The 22061-nt window shown below is 36.1% G+C and overlaps 1 protein-coding gene and 1 long non-coding RNA gene across 2 annotated transcripts; both read right to left on the bottom strand.

Annotated features, from left to right (window-relative positions):
- Positions 1-6258: 6258 nt before the first annotated feature.
- On the bottom strand, positions 6259-7629 carry LOC143364216 (uncharacterized). The gene is made up of 4 exons (XR_013084039.1): positions 7513-7629; positions 7062-7130; positions 6581-6634; positions 6259-6509 (listed from the first exon to the last, which is right to left on the bottom strand). It is a non-coding gene; the product is annotated as an uncharacterized LOC143364216 (long non-coding RNA).
- Positions 7630-8180: 551 nt separating this feature from the next.
- Positions 8181-9566, bottom strand: LOC143364211 (uncharacterized). The gene is made up of 4 exons (XM_076804670.1): positions 9047-9566; positions 8649-8970; positions 8396-8540; positions 8181-8262 (listed from the first exon to the last, which is right to left on the bottom strand). The coding sequence occupies exons 1-4, from the start codon at positions 9335-9337 to the stop codon at positions 8181-8183; spliced, it is 840 nt and encodes a 279-aa protein (XP_076660785.1). The 5' UTR covers positions 9338-9566.
- Positions 9567-22061: the final 12495 nt, after the last annotated feature.

The following is a 22061-nucleotide window of genomic DNA, read 5'->3' on the forward strand; positions in this document are numbered from 1 at the left end:
ATTTTCTGGCCATTTTTTATTTATGAAAGCATACAACAAATTCTTTAGTAGATTTCGGTCTGAAATTAATTGTTTTGGCAAAGTGCAATATTGATCTAATTTTGTGCAAAAAATCACGAGATACTTCGAGATACTTTCGCCGCAATTTAAGTTTAAATATCTACTTTCGGAATTTCCAAGAATGAATCGCACGGACGACTATTTGATGTTTCAGGTGAAATTTTTAAGGGATACATATCAGATAATAATAAAAATGTGGCATTCATACATATAAAAAAATATTTAATAACAATTTTTTATGTTAAATAAACAAAGTTTTTTGGTAGTGCTACAATGAACGCTATAAAAATAATTTATGTAAGATAAAAAAAATTGTTATTAATGTGAGATGAATGAATGGATGTGTGTGTGTGGATGAATGAAGGGTGAGCGGCGGGGACGCGAGAGCCGCCAAATGTTTAAAGGTATCAGGCGTTGCCCCGCAACCTTCGCGGCGCGAATCACCTGAGCGAACGGAAAAACAGCGCAAGGGATGCGATGTTTTGACGTTCGCTCGAAAAACGCTAGGACAAGCGGCCGTTGCCCCGGGAAGTAAACAAATAAAATAAATAAGACGAACGCTATATAAAAACGGGACAGACGGGTATCGGAGTTAGTTAACGATTGAAAATAGATGGTGAAAATCGTATAGTCGGGTTTCTTTTGTGTCGAAAAAATAATAGTCGAATCGGTAAAGTTTTAGAATTTAAGTCGTGATTGTGAAATATATTGCCAATAAATATCTGCATAACCAGTCAGCCGGCTTTATTCCTACATAATTGGAACACCGATCGCCGCACGAGGTGGCGCTGTGAGTTTCTAAGTTGTTACGACGAGTTGTGTTTGGTGGCTCTGTGTATGGCCACAGCACAAAAAAGACGATGAGACGACGCTGTGACGGACATTCGAGGGCGAATGTCGTTGCAGGATGGCCGAGTGTGGGATCAGGACCCCCAGACCAAAAAGTATGTAGGAGATCGGGAAGAACGGGAGGGTTCCGTGGGTGAGCGCGTTAGTTGATCGGCTACCACCAGTGAGGTCGCGGGTTCGATTCCCGGCGGCGGTGCCCTCGTTTTTCCCGAGATCCTACATTAAATATTTTTTTATACATAAAAAATTAACAAATCATATGCACTTCACATTTTTCTTTATTAATTAGAAATATTCCTAAAAAATTTCACCTGGAACATCAAACAATCGTAACTTCCGCACGATTCACTCTTGGAAATTCTGAAAGTTGATATTTAAACTTAAATTGTGGCGAAAGAGTCTCGAAGGATCTCATGATTTTTTGCACAAAATTAGATCAATATTGCACTTTGCCAAAACAATTAATTTCAGACCAAAATCTATTAAAGGATTTGTTGTATGTTTCCATAAATAAAAAATGGGCAGAAAACAGAGATTTTCGATAAGCCCATATTACTTAATGTTAACAACTTTTTACAAAAATTTTTTTGCCAAATAAGCGTTGTACCTGTGACAATCTCTCCACAAATTTTCAAACAAATTCGTTGGATAGTTTCGTTTTTACAGATTTTTTGCCGCTTTTTGGCCATTTGGCACCACTGTGCGCCGTGCCGTCGAGATACCTCGTCTGTGATAAGAGACTAAAAGAATAGTGTAATATACTTTCACATAGTTACACATACTTTCACTTTCGAGATATTGCCGATTAAAATTTTGATCACTAATTCCTTTCGAATTTGTTTTCATGACCCTTTTTCTGATAAATACGTAAATCCTATACTCTAAAGCTCAGCATAAACCCAAATTTTTAGAAATTTTGACATGCTACGTTTTTCCTGACAACCACAGAACTTTTGCTAACTCCAATAAACGCGTTACCGAGCGTCGAACTCTGAAAGTCGAAGAGCCAGCGACTGAAAAAACGGCATACATACAATGTAAGCAGATGGAGAATCACGCACGATTGAAAGTTTAAACTTTTAGATTTTTCAATATACCTTCATAAAATTATTACGAGTGAATTGAGGTACTTTTCCTGATGAAAATGAGTTCAAACTCGAGTGTAATCGAACAATTTTTATTGATACGTAATGTTACGATAAAAATTATAAGCTTATTGAAGATAGTCCAAATGATGTCATGTTTAGACTCATTTTCATCGCTATGATAATTCTAGACTTATGATTCAATGAGAAAAGGGTAACACGTTTTCTTATATGTCTCTATAATCAACAATTTTTAATATATCAAAAAGTCACCATATTTAAATTTGAACAAAATCCGAAATTTAACTCTGTTGGTTTTGGGAAGCAAGGTATTTACTTATTTAGAAAGAATAAAAAAAAAACACAGATATGATCATGAACGATATTTGATCGATGTTTCCTCTACTAAGGCTAGGCTTTTACTGAACGACTTCGGCAGCTCGTCGATACGTTGGAGAAAAATAAAACATCTGAATGGGACACGTCGGCGGACCAAAAAGAAGCGCGGCTCTGTCTTTGATTCGATACCTAAAGACACCGCGAGATACAATGTAACGAGATACATATACAACAGTTAATGGAACCGTATTATAGATATAATTTCTGTACAAATATCTATACTCCCACTCAGAAATTAATCTTTAAATACTTATAGAGAGAACATCGTTCATTTCCCTTTTATTATTATTATTCTTGGACAATATACAAATGGTTCAACATTCGTTGCAATGGATTGAGGAAAACCCAAAAAAAACTCAATCAAACCATTATTATCGTTTAACAATTTCTTATCACTCGGGCTCCTCCAGTCCGATCTGCTTGCGCATATAATTGAACTTCACTGTTGGTATTGGTTTTGTGAAAATATCCCCTAGTTGTTCACCTGCCCAATCAGAGTCTACATAACCAGTCAATATAGTTTTGAAATCATTTCTTTTATAAATTAAACGGTATCTTAACGATCCTTTCACATATCTTAAGACCCTTTTTAGATTCTGCCAGAGTTCCTTATTATTTTTATTTTGATATCTGCTGAGCAAGTTCACAGCGAAACATAAATCAAGTCGCGTGCATAGCATAGCATACATTAAGCAGCCAATAAGGTTCACTATTACACCCACTCATTTTGTACTTTTGCAAAACATTCTGTAAATAGACGCTTTGATCTAGAGTGATTATATCGTCTTTTCTTTCAACGTTTATTCCTAGGAATAATCTCATTTCGTTCATATCTGTCATTGAAAACTTTCTTTTTAAATAATCTTTAAAGTTTTTTAATGTGCTTCTATCGTATGTAACTATTAAGAGATCGTCAACGTACAAAATGACATATATATTTTTACAAATATGATTCCTATCGAGGAAATATAAACAGCGATCTACAGAAGAGTTTTGAAAGCCATGGTTTTTGAGAGTGACTTCAAAAAGTTGAAACCAGCATCTGGCCGATTGTTTTAAGCCATATAATGCTTTATTCAACCTGCATACTTGATTTTCTTGCGCTTGAATACCTTCTGGTACACGCATATAAATCTCCTCTTTCAGTAGACCATTCAAAAAGGCTGTCTTAACGTCCATTTGGTGAATTAATAAATTATACTGATTTGCAAAGGCCAAAAGCATTCGAAAAGTTGCAATGCGAGCTACAGGCGCAAAGGTCTCATTATAGTCTAATAAATATTGTTGACTAAAACCTCTTGCAACCAATCTCGCTTTAAATTTGCATGGATTTCCGTTTTCATCCATTTTAATGCTAAAAACCCATTTGCAATCAACTATATTTTTATTATTTGGACGGGGAACTAGGTTCCACGTATTGTTATATATTAGGGAGTCGATTTCATCTTTTATCGCTTTCTCCCACTGAATCTTATCATCACGGTCTTTTATCTCACTATACGCTTTGGGAACTTCACAATTTGTTGCGAGTGCATAAGCATGATAATCATGCTCCTCATTATAATTTATATGAGGTTTGACTTTAATTCTTGCACTTCTTCGCGAACCACTTTCATTAGAGTCAATTTGAGCATTAGTGTTTTCGATATTCCTTTTATCAGACACTATTGTTTCGCTCCTTTGACTTTTGCTGATTTCTTTTTCTTCATCAGCTTCTTGTGATTTTATTGCTACGATACTTTCTTCTTCAAAGTTATTTGTGTGTACAAAAGGTCTTGAATTTTTAAAATTAATCTCATCAAAAATGACATCACGGGCTATCATGAATTTTCCTGTATTCGCGTTTAATATTTTATACCCGTTTTTCTCATAGCCTATAAATATCCCTTTAAACGATTTCTTATCAAATTTACTTTCTCTATTTTTGTCGTGCACGTAGACGGTGCTACCAAAAATTCTTAAACGATTTAATTTTGGTTTCCTATTATGCCATAGTTCAAAAGGAGTTTTATTCTCCGCGATGGCTTTACTTGGAGAAATATTAATTAAGTGGGCTGCTGTTAATATTGCCTCTCCCCATAGCTCTTTGTATAAAACAGCACCATGAATCATGGCGCGAACTTTTTCTAATAGAGTTCTGTTCATTCGTTCTGCTATGGGATTTTGCTGAGGCGTATACGGAACTGTCAATTGATATTGAATACCCTTTTGCACACAAAAAGCTTTGAATTCATTTGATAAGTATTCTGTCCCATTATCGCAATTCAAATTTGCGATTTGTAAACTGAAGTGTGATTCAGATTTGGCTACAAAGTCTTGAAAAACTTTGAACACTTCAGATTTAAACGCGATGAGATAAACGACCGTGTAATGTGTAAATTCGTCAATGAATGTAACAAAATAACTTTTTTCGTCGATTGTTTTTGGTTTAATTGGTCCACATACATCAGAGTGGACAGTAAACAGAGGTCTAGTTATGTGACTCCTGTCCCTTCCTTTTGAGAAAGGCAGACGCGCTTGTTTTCCGTACACACAAGCTTCACATAAATCCTGTGTAGGATTAATTCTGTCTATTAATTTCTTACCAACGATTAAATCATTCTGTTTCATTTTAACGAATTTAGAACTCTCAATATGACCCAAACGTTCATGCCACAATTTGTATGTGTTTGGTACTACGATATTATTTGCATATGTTTTATCACACATAGTTTTATCAATAGTAAATGTTACACATATTAAATTTTGTGCTGACTTACCAGTGAGTATGGTCTTACCACCTTTCGTTACTGTAACTTTGCCAGTTTCGCTAAAAATGACTCTCATTCCGGCTTCCTGGATTCGGCGAACGGAAAGTAGGTTGTTTGGGACATCGGGTACGTATAATACATTCTCCAGAACTCCGGTAACTCCTAGATTTGTCGTTATTTTAATCGAACCAATCTTCGTTGCCGTGATAACTTCTCCTTTCTTTGCAATTGACACATGAATGGGCTTCTTCAATGTTGATAAAGTCACGAAAAAATCCATTTCATTAACCAAGTGATCTGTAGCACCTGAGTCCAATATAAAATCTATTTCAGCAGAATCATTTGATCTTTTATTATTTTTTATTTGAACTCCTGTCATAAACGCGAAGCTTTCACGCTCTCCTTGCACTTGAACGGTTTGAATTGTTCGCGGCCGCTCTTCAGCCGTAGAATTCCTTTTGTAATAGTAGCAGTCTTTCTTTTCGTGGTTTCTTCTGCCACAATAATCACATTTTTTATAATAGTTTTTGTTAAATCCTTTATTTTTAAAAAAACGACGTTGATGATTATTTTCATTTCTTTTAAAACTTGTCTTAAATTTTTTATCTCTCTTTATCCTCTCATTATCCCTTTTTGTTTCTATATGCAATACTTTTGCACTTGTTTTCACAGTATCACAAGTCTCTTTCCCGTTCACTTTAAAACTTAAAATAACTTTAAAATTAGTTCAAATTAGTTTAAAGTAACTTTAAAATTACTTTAACTATGTGCCTGGGCCCATAACCTGTTGGTTTTGGGAAGCAAGGTATTTACTTATTTAGAAAGAATAAAAAAAAAACACAGATATGATCATGAACGATATTTGATCGATGTTTCCTCTACTAAGGCTAGGCTTTTACTGAACGACTTCGGCAGCTCGTCGATACGTTGGAGAAAAATAAAACATCTGAATGGGACACGTCGGCGGACCAAAAAGAAGCGCGGCTCTGTCTTTGATTCGATACCTAAAGACACCGCGAGATACAATGTAACGAGATACATATACAACAGTTAATGGAACCGTATTATAGATATAATTTCTGTACAAATATCTATAAACTCCAAAATGTGTCCGTTTTCGCGTGGTATGACCCATCTGTGAAAGTCAATTAGAATCTCGTTGTAAATATTGAAGATCTCTTAGTAAATAATTATCGCATCCGCTGTCTAGTGATAGCCGTACCGTACACCCAAAAAGGCCAATCGCCAAAAATTGTGTTAAAAACTCAAATATTGAGTTTTTCCAATATTACAAGTGGCGTATTTAAGTTTGTAAATTTAGCCTTTTTGCCCAGCAATTGTGTATGTCCACGTACGTTCAGATTATCTGTAAAAAACAATTTAGTAAGAAATGAGTTCTTCTCTAGCAATACTAAATGTAGTCCATATAAATTTTACTTTTGTCCTCCAATTCTTCGTTGATTCTTTTCTTCGTACATTTTTTATATGCGCCTGGAATTATTTAAATAATTATTAAGATTGTAGATTTACCGGTTGTTATTATAGTTTGGTTAAATGTTGTCTCTCTACTGTACCCAGACAGCACTGAGACGTCTTAAATATGTCTCTAATCAAGTAAAGTCGTTTTTCCAGGATTGCAATACAAAAAATTTGTTTTCAGTAGACAATTTGCATTATTCAGAAGCATACAACTGCGCATATAGCTATTTTCATAGGTACATGCTTGCCGAATAATGCAAATTACGCCTCATAAACGTAAAAATAGGACTATCGAGGGCGATCGCGGCCTTGATTAATCTTTTATCTAGCACTTTTCACTGCTGAAAAATCCCATCTTTGTATTATCGAGAAATGAGAACGCGCATCCTGCACCCTTGCAATTCTGGAAACGAGTCTACCGCCTTAAGTATTAACTTACTTTGATTTTGATCAGTAATTTCATTTTCTATAACAGAAATCGGTTCTGGAGTAGTGCAAACATGATCCGCTATAAATAAGGAAAATATTTTATATATTTTATTAAAGTGATTATTAATTTAATATTAATGCATTATTAATTAGATGATGTCTAGGTATAAGTAAAATGTTGAAATTTTGCAACCTCAGTAAATCAATAAAAGAGATTAAAACATCAACATCAGAGATTTAAACATCTCTTAAAGAGATTAAATGATTTTTTTATGAGAATCCTCATTACACATCGTTTTAACCAGTCCCGCGTGCTTAAATTATTAACACATTCGAGACAGGTAACGTAGTCCTACGACATTTCAAATTCTGTAGCTAAATACCGATAGCGTAGTCGTAGACCTACGTTCAGCCGACCTTACGGTATTCAGCTATAGGCGGTACACAGCTAAAAGTCTCACTCGATAACCGCCAGTCGTGAATGTGTTAGGGTCCCATGGAAATCATCGACACAGATTTTTCCGACATGGTTTTCACCGACAACATTTCACCGACTCCAGATTTGACCGACAATAGCTTTGGCCGACAACGTCTTTAACCGACAATGATTTTGACCGACATCGAATTTGGCCGACAACGTATTTGACCGACAACAACTTGAGACGACCACAGTACACGACCCTAACCCTAACCCTAACCCTTTTTTTTTTATCGTGAGGAAATGTTTTATACATACCCCGACTCCCTGGGGGAAGCCGGGGTTATGTGGGATTCTCCCCGAGGGCGGAACCCTCGGAGACTACCCACTAAAAAAAAGGGTTAGGGTTAGGGTTAGGGTCGTGTACTGTGGTCGTCTCAAGTTGTTGTCGGTCAAATTCGATGTCGGTCAAAATCGTTGTCGGTTAAAGACGTTGTCGGCCAAATCTGGAGTCGGTGAAATGTTGTCGGTGAAAACCGTGTCGGAAAAATCTGTGTCGGTGATTTCCATGGAACCCAATGTGTTAACAGTTCAAAGTAAAGGTGGATGGAAGCTTATTTTGACTGAGGTCATTGCGGTTTTGGGAAAAACTAATGTGCGATGAAAACAATGCGCGATTAGAACAATCCCTATTTTTTTCTACACCAATTTTCATACTTTACCTTCATAATCTCCATACATTAATATCTTATGACCCTTATGAAACGATAATAAAAACTCTTTCAAAGTTAATCTAAAAAACAATAAGTAAATATCTTTTATGTGTAATTGTATTTTTTAATCTATGTATTTTATAAAGCATTATAAAGAAAACAATTAGACATAGTTTAAGGAACCTAAGCATAACATTTAGGACAAAATCAAACCTTCCACTAGCAAGATGTTTTTGTAGTGTTCCAATCTTATTATCTCTTATTACACTTTTCTTGTTGCTTTTACGACGTACACATTGTCCTTCATTGAGTCTTCTTATTTTAATTTCTTCATCTATTATTAGTTGCTTTAGAGTTTCTGTAAAGTTTACAGTTAATTTAGCTTGGATGAGAAATCGTTTTATAAAATTTTGTTTTATACACAAATAAAAATGCATAAACGAAATAAAATTAATGAAAGAATTACCCAAAAATATCCATATGTTTTTTTTTCCTCTTCCTAGCTTCAATGAAACAACATTATTGTAAGACTCGGTGGTATTGTTTGTTCTCATAGGACAATCATATACTGAAACTTTTTCTGCTTTTGGCAACCACGTGGATCGTATGTATTCGATAAAAATTTTAATTGCAGCATGCTCAGCGGTAAAAAAAGCTGCTTCTCTTTCAATTTCAGTGAAACCTTTTTCAAAGAGGTCTGCAGGAGCTAAAGCTAAAGTCATTGCCATTGACAATACTTTAGTTGGTGCATCTGTGAGACCTAAATGGCGCCATTTTCGTAATAAAGCCTATAAAACGTACAATTAGTTTAAAATTATATCTTTTTATGGACAGAAACTTTATTCCCTATAAAATTATATAAACCTGATTATAGTGGAACCAGCAGCCTTTTACACTGCTCGATGGAAACTGCTGCTCCAATGCAATCATTGCTGCAGTTTCATAGTCAGTCATCGTAAACTTCAAATTCTTATGAAGCATTGGAGCTAATTCTTTTATCTTCCTCCATATTGCTATATACATAGCTTTTGTTAATGTTTCGCACAATATAAATATTGTACCCACTCCCTTCGAAAGCAAAACTTTAATAAGTATAATACAAGCTCTAAAATTTGGTATTACTATCAATACGATGTGCATTTTTACCCTGATCATAGGGCAGTTAACATGTATTAAAGGGAACGAATAAAAATTGTATTCACTTTTATGCTTGTAGTAAAATAACAAAATAAATAATGTTACAATGGGATATTTAAAACAAACGTAAAAATTTCGAATGACAAAAGATAGAATTTATTTATTACGATACAGATTTATTCGTTACTAATAAATAATTTTTCTTCAAATAATATCGTTACTCGTGATTCAGGAATAAATTCTTTCGTTACCCTTTATAGTCAAAATACAATTTTCCTAATATTGCCTATACACATTATACAATTATAGTATAAAAACTAAAATAACATACTTTAATAATGCATATTATACTTACAGTATCCATGTATACAATGTGAATAATATAAAGTTGTGCAATTGGTGGTTTAGAAGGTAAAATCTTGAATGGAAATAAAATACAAATTGTATAAAATTGAATAGAAATAAAATATAATATATATAAGAGATATAATATATGTACGTAAAAGAATACACACACACATCACATGTATCACATTATGTCCCCCTTCATATCAAACACCTTTCGGAAGAACATTTTTTTTAACATTTTATGTTCCTTCTGAGAAATTAAAAACAGTCCACTTATTATATAATCCGTTCATACATAATGTATACATTCAGTATTATGTCTGTACTACATATTACAATGAATACCAGGTATTTCGTTTATCTTATCCATTTTAATGTCTTCATTACTTTTACAGATTAAAAAATGTAGAAAAAAATAGTTGTTTTCATTTTCATGTTTTTCTGTCAAGAAAATTTTTTTCATGTTTCAAAGTTCATCGACAATTTTTTTATAACAGCGACACATTTTTACTATTGTAGCTAATAAAAATGGATTTTAAACACGTATGTTGATCTTGAAATGACCAAACAATTCATAATAATTTGAACGAAACTAATAAATTTAATATTTTCTTGTCTTACCAATGTCTTTGTTATTTTACAAGAAACGGTCCTTGCCTGTCCAAGTGGCAACAGTTCACGGTAATGAAATACCGTGCTGGAAGTGAGGACACTACATCTATAGTCAGCAGTCGCTCGAAAAATTCTTGACTTAGAACATAATTAATAAAGTAAACCTCTATAGAAATATTTTCTTCGTCTTGAGAGTGATAGAAGTCATATGAAGTATTTCTTGATAGCCTCCTTTAAATTATCATGAATTTTCAAACTTTTGCAAATTTTGCAAATCTTTTTCCAAGCTACTTCAGTCTAATAAACTTTTTGAATTTGCAAAAACAACAACGATATTAAAGTGGACAAAATCATAGAAATACCTTATATATTAATAATAATATGTATACACACTTTACACGCTGATATAATGTTGTGTGTATTGTCTTATGTGTCTATACACACATAAATTGTACAAGGTGTAACAGAATATGTGCAATCCACTTCAGAAGCTGATTGTACATCTTAAACAATGAAAAAATTCATATAAACATATGCTTGATCTATCTTTGTTTAAGAGATGTAACGAATTTTGTAAAAAGAGCAAACTCTGTCCGTACACTGCAGTAAACCGATATATCTCATAAGTATATAATAAATTTTATGATTTCGGCGCAAGGTTCGATCATTTATAGAAAAACAGCAAATGTGTAATTAATTAAACATGTTTCTCGATGTTTCGATCCTTATGTGGATCATTCTCAAAGAGACATTTTTTGCATCACAAAATTAAAACAGAAAATTCGTTTTATCTCACAACTAAAGACAGAAAGAACATTCATTTATATGAATATTTTTCACTGTTTTTAGGTATAGTATAATCACAGTTCCTGAGTTCATTCTCATATGTTCTGTTACACCCTATATATTTTACTTTACTTTGTAACTTGCATACTACTTACGGAAAAAGTACCATCAGCATAGATACAGTGGGAGGTATCAAGAACCTTCAAAAGTGTGCCAGTAGTGAATAAAATTGCTGCTTTACCCTCTTCATCCTTTATTACTATTTTAGTAATGTTATCCATGAAAGAATGAATCTCAATGCAGTCACTTATCGCGATTAAATTAGGTGCAACTTGTGGGTAGCTTTTTTGTCTTTCTCGGAAAAGTACAGCTTTTATACTGTTATACGATAATGTGCTTGCAGCAATAGGATACCTAGACAAAAAAATTTTTTTAGTTTGTTAATATATTTTTAATCTATTTCATATTGTTCAAAGTTTCTTTCAAAAATATGGGACAATAATTACTCTCTACAGATGTCATCGAATATCTTTTTTAATGGGATTAATGTCTCCCGACATAGTTGAAGCATATCACTCTTCATTTTCTCCCGCTGGATTGTATGAAACAATTTAGAATGGTTGTGGGGTTTTAATAAAGTAACACAACCATCGCTAAGAGTCATTGCAGCCCCACAACATCGTGTAGTTCGTCGAGTGTTGCACCGATAAATGTTTTCACTGCGATTATCTTTATTGTAAGAATAATCGTTGTGTACATAAATAAAAGTCCCTTTCGCTTTCCCTGCGATTTTTTCCATCTATTAACAATATACGTAGTTTCAGAAAACAAAATATTATCGTCTATACAATGAATTTTGAACAGCCACAATTAAACAAATGTAAAAAAAAGTGGTAAAACATTAACGACATGGTAAAGTTAAGATTACACATTTTATAGAATTGAATATAGAAATACGATAATTACCTTGAATAATTGATTCAAACAGTATATTGTGATATTTGTTAGCTACGCGTTGCGTGCGTAAAATTGCGTCCATGTAAAATAACAAATGATGGTCGCTGACTAAACAAATGCTTGTGAAGAACATAAAAATGAAAGAACATGAACATGAATGAATGATATTCGGTTTTGGTTTGGTTTCGTTTATTCTTTTCTTTATGATATTATCGATGATATAGAAACTTGCCGTAAAATTAGTTATAACAAAGAACGTTGTTGTTAAAAATTTGTTTACATCAACATATCCTACTCATCGAGAAGAGAAAAAGTTTGAAAGGAATTATATGTCGCAAACAAGTAGTTATTGAGATATACGCTGAAAAAGAATGTGGAACATTTTATCTTGATTATTTTTGTCTATACGTATAACACCACAAAGTCAAATTCTGCAAAACTTTTTCAGCTTGTATCTCAATAACTATTTGTTTGCGAAATAGGGTTTTCTCAAATATTTACCCGAAAAACGAAATTACTTTCCGAATAACCCAATATTAATTAAATATGCAGAGTTTGCAAAATAAAGAGTTACAAGTTGTTTACTGAGAATCTAATGGTGGTATTCGTTGCATCTTTCTATTAAATTAATTAGTCCACAGAGGCTAATCTCTTAATACACAACAAATTATTTTGACTCTTAAAGTTTTTTAAATGGAAAGCGGTATCAATTTACATTATTGTGATAACTCTCATCAAACTGAATAACATTTACCTGAACCATTTTTTTATTGTGACATACTACGTATGTCACATAATAGAAACTAGTGCACAGTAAAATTAGTGTATTTCATAAGACACTTTGAGTTTATCTAATAAATGGTAAAAAATGTAGCCTCTGTGACTAGAAAATTATTGTATACTTTCTAAACAAGTACTTATCAATAAAAAAGCCTTTACAAAACATAAAATTAAATAAATACAGAACTGTTTAGAGTGGAGTTTACTAAGTTCCCACTTTTTATTGTTATAGAGTCTTAAGGGGGCCGGCAGGGTTTGAAATCCATATGCTTATGCATGGGTCAAAACATTTTCAAACTATCGCTTCAATATTGCAATGAGCAGTTTAAAAGTGGTCACTTGTGTTTCCTAAAAGTCCAATTTATGTCTGTATAGAGCCCAAATTTCGAATTTCTACCTCATCGCAGAGTAATTAACAATATTCGGCAGAAAATTCGAATTCTGAAGCAAGTATGACGTCACAAGATGGCTGCCGCTGAGAGATTCTCTTAATTTCGCGAGATTTAGTGTTCGTATCGAAAAAAGGGCTCTATACAGACATAGCGAAGACATGTACAAACACGGTGGTATGCATTTTTAATTGATTACTTACTTATTTAAGACGTAAAATGACTAGAAAAAAAGGCACAATTTTGCGGTTCAGGTTACTAGCGCCACGGTCTCTCCGCGGCAAACACTGTACGTTGCGATAGAATACGGTCGATAATGCAGATCGATAGTACAGGTTTACGTATGTACGATATGTATGCTGCCGAATATTGTTAATTACTCCCCGATGAGGTGGAAATTCGAAATTTGGGCTCTGTACAGACATGTATTGAACCTTTGGGAATCACAATTGACCATTTATAAACTGCTCGTTGCTATATTGAAGCGATAGTTTGAAAAGGTTTCTGACCCTTGCACTTGCCGCTACGCGGCTCGTAACGTCAGGCTTGTTTCGTACGCCTCGCGACCGGCGGCATGCTGCCGAATATTGTTAATTACTCCCCGATGAGGTAGAAATTCGAAATTTGGGCTCTGTACAGACATGTATTGAACCTTTGGGAATCACAATCGACCATTTATAAACTGCTCATTGCAATATTGAAGCGATAGTTTGAAAAGGTTTCTGACCCTTGCACTTGCCGCTACGCGGCTCGTAACGTCAGGCTTGTTTCGTACGCCTCGCGACCGGCATCATGCTGCCGAATATTGTTAATTACTCCCCGATGAGGTGGAAATTCGAAATTTGGGCTCTGTACAGACATGTATTGAACCTTTGGGAATCATAATTGACCATTTATAAACTGCTCATTGCAATATTGAAGCGATAATATGAAAAGGTTTCTGACCCTTGCACTTGCCGCCACGCGGCTCGTAACGTCAGGCTTGTTTCGTACGCCTCGCGACCGGCGGCATGCTGCCGAATATTGTTAATTAGTCCCCGATGAGGTGGAAATTCGAAATTTGGGCTCTGTACAGACATGTATTGAACGTTTGGCAAAGACAATTGATCATTTATGAACTGCTCGTTGCAACATTGAAGCGGCAATTTGGAAAGGTTTCTGACCCTTGTACGTGTCGCTACGCGTCTCGTAACGCCAGGTTGCTTCGAAATATCCGTTATATTCCAGTAACTAACTAGAATGAAATATGTTGTTGTCCATGTGACAGTAGAAGAGGTTTAGCAATAATTTCTTTTTTGCAGCTTGAGGACTATTTTTAGAAATTACAGGCGAAGTTTGCAATTTCTGCGTACATTGTCGATGAACGGGCTTCGCTTGCGAATTATTATCACCGGAACTGTTTCTCCACTTCAGCTACACTCCTTTTTGTTTAATTTAGAAAGGATACGGCTGTTGTAAAATAATGTTTTCGACCATGACAAGTAACTTTATAGTGTAGGAAAGTGTAAACAAATTTTTTTTACGTTTTTTTTTCGATGATGAGCCAGTGATTCACATGTTGGAAAAAATGTGGTCACATTCCCTGAAATTTCCCCTTCAAAATGAACCCTTCAGAAGAATGGAGAATTCTGATTGATTATGTATAGATGTGAGTTTGTATGTGACTTGAATATGTTCTACAAGAAAGGTGTCATTTCTCAATGAAAACCACGAGAACGTGGTGATTATTTACTTGACAATTAGGGTTTCATAAAATATACTTCAAAACCAGAATTTTATGTTGTCGGCTTTGCAGTCTGCAAGGTACTGTCTGCAATATATATGTTTAAATAAAAATTTCAAATAACGAATAAAAGATAAAAAAAATTTTATTCGTTATTGGAAGGTCATATTGTCGATTTGGGAGTTCTAGTCTTAGAATTTAATGGAAAAAGGGCGACACGTTTTTTGAAATGTCTGTAAAATCAACAATTTATAAGAGATCGAAAAATACTTTGAGATTCGGTCACTAAACACTACATATATTAAAATTTGAATAAAAGCCGAAACATTACTACAACAGGGATGACCCATAGTTCTCGAGGTAAAAAAGGGTCATTTAGTCGTAAATAGGGATGTGCGGGCCGCCCGATTGTCGGGCGCCCGAATCGTCGGGTCGGGTCGCAGAAAGTCGGGCGCGCGATACTTCATGACACATCGGGCGGCCCGAGCGTTTCGGGCTACCCGAGAGTTTCGGGAAGCCTGCTCGACTTCGTCGGGCGGGTTCGGAATGAATCGGACAAGTTCGGGCGAGCGAGTTATCGCGATACCTGAGATTCAACTCTGCGTTCTTATGAAATACATAATGGTAACAATGATATATGATTTCAAAATAATGCACGTTACACGTGAAAAATTTAAGAGAAAACAGCACAAAATGTAAAAAATTGTCATAATTTACCATATTCTCATACGTTCTAGTTGTATGTAATTTCGTAAGGATATTTTAACGACATTATCGATACATATGCAAGTTCATTCGGAGGAACAAATTCGTCAGAATGCCAGAAATATTGTCTCTTAAATTTTTCATACAAATAAAGATTATGCATATGTTTGCCAATTATACCTACGGTAATTATGAAAAAAACCAAGTATATTAAAAATTACGTTAATTAAGCTATGAAAGAAGTATCATTATTGCCATTATGTATTTCATAAGAACGCAGAGTTGAATCTCAGGTATCGCGATAACTCGCTCGCTCGAACTTGTCCGATTCATTCCGAACCCGCCCGACGAAGTCGAGCAGGCAGCCCGAAACTCTCGGGTAGCCCGAATCGAGACCGCCCGACTTTCTGCGACCCGACCCGAACCCGAATACCGGGCGGCCCGCACATGTCTAGTCGTAAACGAAGTCTGCAGGTATTGCGGAGCGCACCACTCACCTACCTGAAACGGGGACACTCCGCGTCCTTTTCCAGCTCATTGTGAAGCCAATGTTCAATTCTCCATCCTTCTAAAGGGGTCATTACGAAGGGGAAACATTTTTAGTAGATACTTTTATGGTTTTACTTTTCTGACTTTATAATGTAATGAAGAAAGGGTGATCCTTTTTTTAACACGTCTATTTAAAATCAACAATTTTTAAGATATCGAGAAATCCTTTGACATTTGTTCATAGGTCGCCAAAGACTACAACATATTCAAATTTGAACAAAATCCCACAGTAGTACTCGAAAATGTGCCCGATTTCGCGTGGAATGACCTCGGTACACAAATGACTGATGCATGAAGCTTGAAGTCCATAATGAAGAAGCGCGGAATAAAATATAGCAGGCCGCCGAAAATTATCGGAAAGTAGTAAAAAATATCACCTCGCAATTCTAATTACGGATCTGACAGGATGTCAGTATCAGTCAACGTTCGAAAGGATAATATCATATAAGGGAGAAAAGACCGCATTTGTTCAAGAAAAGGTAGATGAACTTATGTCACATCACACAAACGTAATAGTAACTTGTTCTAAATCCGGAAAATCACAGGAAATTTATAAAATTTAATATATAATTATTATATAAATAATAATATATAATAATAGTAAATAATCTTGTTGTTAGTAAATAAATACATGCTATTTATAATTCAGAATGCAATTTTATGCGTGTTAATCGATTGAAAATATAAATACATAATGATAAAACATAAAATTTTTAAAAAATGCGTTAGTAGGCAGGATTTGAACCCTGGTCGTCGGGGTGAAAGCTTGGCACGCTACCGTCGCGCCACACCAATTTTTGAAGTCTAGAACAAATACGGCATGACATAGAAGATATATACATTTATATATATATACAATTTATAATATCGTAATATGAGACATATATATATATACATATATATAATAATATAAATATATTATTACATTTATGCGCTTCGTGGCATAAAAAGAGTTGCTTTAAATTTCATTTAAATGAGATTTGAATATAATTTTCTTTCTGACAGGAAGTAAATTCCGGCTCATTTTCAAGAAGTCCTGGTAATATGTATAAAATTATTATAATGTTAAGAATAAACTGATTCAATTTAATATAAATCAAATGATTTCCTTAGCTTTTGCATACACTGACCGCCATTCGAGTTTCATTTCAGAGATATTAGCGAAAAACTGCAGAGGTAATGTGACAACAAGTCCTGCGTATATCTACGCGCCCGTGGCAATGTATGTGTTAGCATGTGTTGGTCGGCTGAATTGGGCTCATGAGGCAGGAATCAGTTTCACGAAACGCTTGTACATTTACGGGTTTGACGACATGGCAACAGTGAGGCGAACGATGATATGTGGCAACCATGTCTAGTCGCAAGCTTTCTCTCTCAATTTTCGTTTCTCTCTTCTGCTACTACTCAAGTCGGCATTGCATATATTCTTTTTTACCGATATCTCGTAGACGCGACGTAGTTCCACATAAAAAATTTTAACCATTCCACAATGAGTTTTCCCTACTGACCGTTCGAGGACCGTTCGAGAATTGGCGTGACAGTCAAGGCCAAATGCCTGCCGGCCCCCTTAAACTATTTACATATTATAATATTTCAAGTATATTTGAATTCTACGCAGCACTGCTTACTTAATTTTTCCTTTACTTATTTCATACATTGAAGCGGACAAATTCTGTAGCAGTCATGGCAATTTAAAATACATGAATTAAAGCTCAAACGCAAGGTTCACTTTTCACTGTATATTATATAGTTAAAATGAATAAGAAAAGTGATTATCTGTCTATAAAAAAGCACGTACATCTGATTGGGGAAATTCAATCTCCGTTTACATTTATCATTCTAAAAGCTGCCGTGACATTACACGGTGATTAACAGTTTTAAAACAAATTGTAAAAAGCACGATCATGTACGTAACATATAATTAAGTTATTAATGCTTTTTATTTGAGAATATAATACTTTTCAAGATCACAAGTTACATGTTACTCACTGTTAAAACATTTTCCCGCAATAATCATGATCTGTCCAAGTTGAAATGAAAATAATTCCGCTAATAGTTCTGCTTCGTACACCACATGTAAAAGATAAATTTGAAAAATCACAAAGTATCGTATTCATTCCTTACAAAAATGATTATGTTTTATAGGCAGAATATACTTATCTAAATTATCTTTTTTACACAGAATTATTCAGGAGCCTTGAAAGGAATTCTACACATTTGTATAATTTTGCAGTTCTTCGGTCTTCGTTGTCACTATTTTAATTCACAATCAGATTAATTTCAAAAATTGAATAATTCATGCATTCCGTGGGATATATTATATTCACATTTAATTATTGTACTCTTCTTTCATAAACTTTATATTTTAATATAGACTTCATCGATATCATATTTCGAGTAAAATCATTATATCCTAACATTTACTACAGACTCTAAAAACCATTCATTTTAACACTTCAAATATTAATTAGTTTCGATTAATTTTACAGATTCATCACAGGAAATCCTAAACATGGATTTGACACTTAACATCAAGCGCACATAACCCGAAATTAATCACGACTTGGCCGCATTTCCATCACTGTCTAAAATTAGTGTGCGCATTTCTATTTGTTCGCGATTCGCTTGTGTCCAGTTTTATCTGTGCGCAATAAATATGTTTCCAATTCTATTTGTGCGCAATTGAGATGTGTCCGATTTTTCGTGTGCGCAATTGAAACGTGACCAATTCTTCTTGTGTCCAATCATACTGTGTCCAAAAGATATGTGCGCAATGTGTACGTGCGCAATCGTATTGTGCGCAACTGAAGGCCTCTCCCTATCCTATCCTCTATCCTATCCTATCCTCTATCCTATCCTATCCTCTATCCTATCCTATCCTCTATCCTATCCTATCCTCTATCCTATCCTAACCTCTATCCTATCCTATCCTCTATCCTATCCTATCCTCTATCCTATCCTATCCTCTATCCTATCCTATCCTCTATCCCATCCTATCCTCTATCCTATCCTATCCTCTATCCTGACCTATCCTCTATAATATCGTATCCTCTATCATATCCTATCCTCTTTCACTATAATATCATCTATCCTATCGAATCTCTATCGTCTCCTGTCCTGTATCGCATCCAATCCCCTATCTTATCTTCTATCGTCTCCTGTCCTCTATCCTATCCAATCCCCTATCCTATCCAATCCCCTATCCTATCCTCTATCCTATCCTATCCTATCCTCTATTCTATCCTATCCTATCCTCTATCCTATTCTATCCTCTATCCTGTCCTATCCTCTATAATATCGTATCCTCTATCATATCCTATCCTCTTTCCTATAATATCATCTATCCTATCCAATCTCTATCGTCCCCTGTCATCTATCCTAGCAAATCCCCAATCTTATGCTGTATCGTCTCCTGCCCTCTATCCTATCCAATCCCCTATCTTATCTTCTATCGTCTCCTGTCCTCTATCCTATCCAATCCCCTATCCTATCCTCTATCCTATCCTATCCTCAATCCTATCCTATCCTATGCTCTTTCCTATTCTATACTCTATCCTATCCTATCCTCTATCCTATCCTATCCTCTATCCTAACCCATCCTCTATCCTATCCTATCCTCTATCCTATCCTATCCTCTATCCTATCCTATCCTCTATCCTAACCTATCCTCTATCCTATCCTATCCTCTATCCTAACCTATCCTCTATCCTATCCTATCCTCTATACTATCCTATCCTCAACCCTATCCTATCCTCATTCCTATCCTATACTCCATAATATCCTCTATCCTATCCAATCCTCTATCCTATCCTCTATCCTATCCGCTATCCTATCATATCCTCTATCCTATAATATCCTCTATCCTATCCTCAATCCTATCCTATCATCTATCCTATCCTATCCTCTATACTATCCAATCCTCTATCCTATCCGCAGACTGAGACGCTGCCCCCATTCTAAAGTATGTTAATATAATATTGTAATGACCGGCGTATAATCTCTCGCGAAATAAAGATGAAGAAGACGAGGCGCGGAGGACGCCGATACCAGTTAAATCAGCTTAAAAAGCTGATTCTTCCAAACCACTCCCGGAGAAGGAGCAGAAGAAGACGTCATCACCGAAGAAGAAGAACAATCAACGCCACCCATCGAGCCACTCCATTTTTCTCCCAGTAGCGAGCGTTCCAGACTTTAGCAAAGCCGTCAAATTGGATCCCCGCGTTAAATTCTATGCGCGAAAGTTGTTCCCCGTTCCCCCTTCTAAAATAGTTAATTAAATGTATATAATAGTTTAAGGATTTTAATCTTAAGTTAGTTTTTAAGAGTCAGCTATTGTTATTTACACGCAAATAAACATTGTTAATACCAGTTGTTGTCAAGAAGCCTCAGTATCAACCTCACCTTTGTTGCTCCGTTTTGGTTCCTCCTCAGACGAAATTACGAACAAATCCGCCCTTACTCAGGCCTCGTTACAAGCTCTCCTACAGGGAAGGCTTAGCACGTGACAAGGAAACTTTTTCCGTATCGGTCCTAGACGATTTTCGATGTGATATCACTGTAATATAGACGGTTTCTAACAATATATATCATAACACCAAACTCGCTACAATTATTATTTACCGAGTTATTAGCAAATAATGGACGGATGTACTACTCCGTCGACAAAACTCTGGAAATTTTTCTAAGTCTAAGGTTAATTTTTCTAAGGTAAACGGCGGTTGTAAATGATGCTCCGTATTGTTAGGTAGTGTATCCCTGAAGGTCTATGCGTACCGCAGCGTTGGATTGTCGAGATTCCCTCTGTCACCCGGAAGTGGGTCTTATAAGCGTCAGGGACTTATATCATGGTATAACCCTGACGCACCAACCCCTCCTTCACGTGGTAGGACCTGGACACCTTCGGGTGACTAACGGGGCTCTGGTAAGAGAGTTCCTGCGAGAGTTCTCGCCATGCGACAACCGCAGCTCTGGGAAGAGAGCTCTTGCGGAGTTGTCGCATGGCGGGGACCGCGGCTCTCAGAGAGCTCTGCGTGAGTTGTCGCTCTGCGACAACCGCGGCTCTCTCATTAAGAGAGTTCTGGCGGAGTCATCGCTTTGCAATGACCGCGGCTCTCAGGGAGCCCATGCGTGTGTTATCGTTCGCGATAACCGCGGCTCTCACCCGGAAGACTCCCCTCTGCCGCGACGACCCACCGGATACATCTGGTGGTATGTTGCAGAACGGGAGAAACGGGGGGCTTACCTTAACCGGTCGGCCTAACGGGGAGGCGAACCCCTTGAACAAACCCTTAACCTCTAAGCTGAGAACGCGGCGAAAGAGGTCCTGTGTTTACACGGGCGGTCGGTGGGTCCATCGACCATTAGCGCAAACCTCAGGATACCAGGCGAAACCTGAGCGTAAAAGCCTTCTCCCCGGAAAGGGCGTAACCCGGGGAGCGACCGTCTTTCGTCCCAACTCGTGGGAACAAACATGGATTCTGACAAACACAATAAACATAAAACGAAGACGGAAGGAGAAAAGAAAGGAAAGAAAGGAGGAAGGAAGACGAAGGCGAAGAAAGATAAAACCCAGACACACAGGGACGAAGCTAGTGCCTGGGAAGACTTAACAGATTAGAGTGACTGGCACTCTGATATGGACTTGGACGAAGTCGAGGTAGATGTCGTGCTGGCAAAGGTCATGCATGAGCAGGAAAAAAGAATAAGGGAGAGAAATATGAAGGCAAGGCAGGAAATAGAAAAGAGGAAGCGGGACAAGCTTGCCCCTTCCAGCGACTCGGGGTCGCACAAGATAGAAAAGAAAGAAAAGAAGGACGACGGAGAGGCTGGGTGGGTCAGACCTCCAGGCCTCGTCGTCGAAGAAGTCTTGTCGCCTCTCGGCAGACTAAGAAAA

The sequence above is a fragment of the Halictus rubicundus genome, unplaced genomic scaffold (genome assembly GCF_050948215.1).
Source record: "Halictus rubicundus isolate RS-2024b unplaced genomic scaffold, iyHalRubi1_principal scaffold0338, whole genome shotgun sequence".
Lineage (NCBI taxonomy): Eukaryota > Metazoa > Arthropoda > Insecta > Hymenoptera > Halictidae > Halictus > Halictus rubicundus.

What these genes read in the sequence shown, in the direction of transcription:
- LOC143364211 (XM_076804670.1), bottom strand. Translation starts at nt 9,337, where the DNA reads ATGATCAGGGTAAAAATGCACATCGTATTGATAGTAATACCAAATTTT. An exon ending in AAACATATGGATATTTTTGG is followed by an intron (nt 8,541 to 8,648) that starts GTAATTCTTTCA and finishes TAAACTTTACAG; the next exon opens with AAACTCTAAAGCAACTAATA. An exon ending in AAACATCTTGCTAGTGGAAG is followed by an intron (nt 8,263 to 8,395) that starts GTTTGATTTTGT and finishes ATTGTTTTTTAG; the next exon opens with ATTAACTTTGAAAGAGTTTT.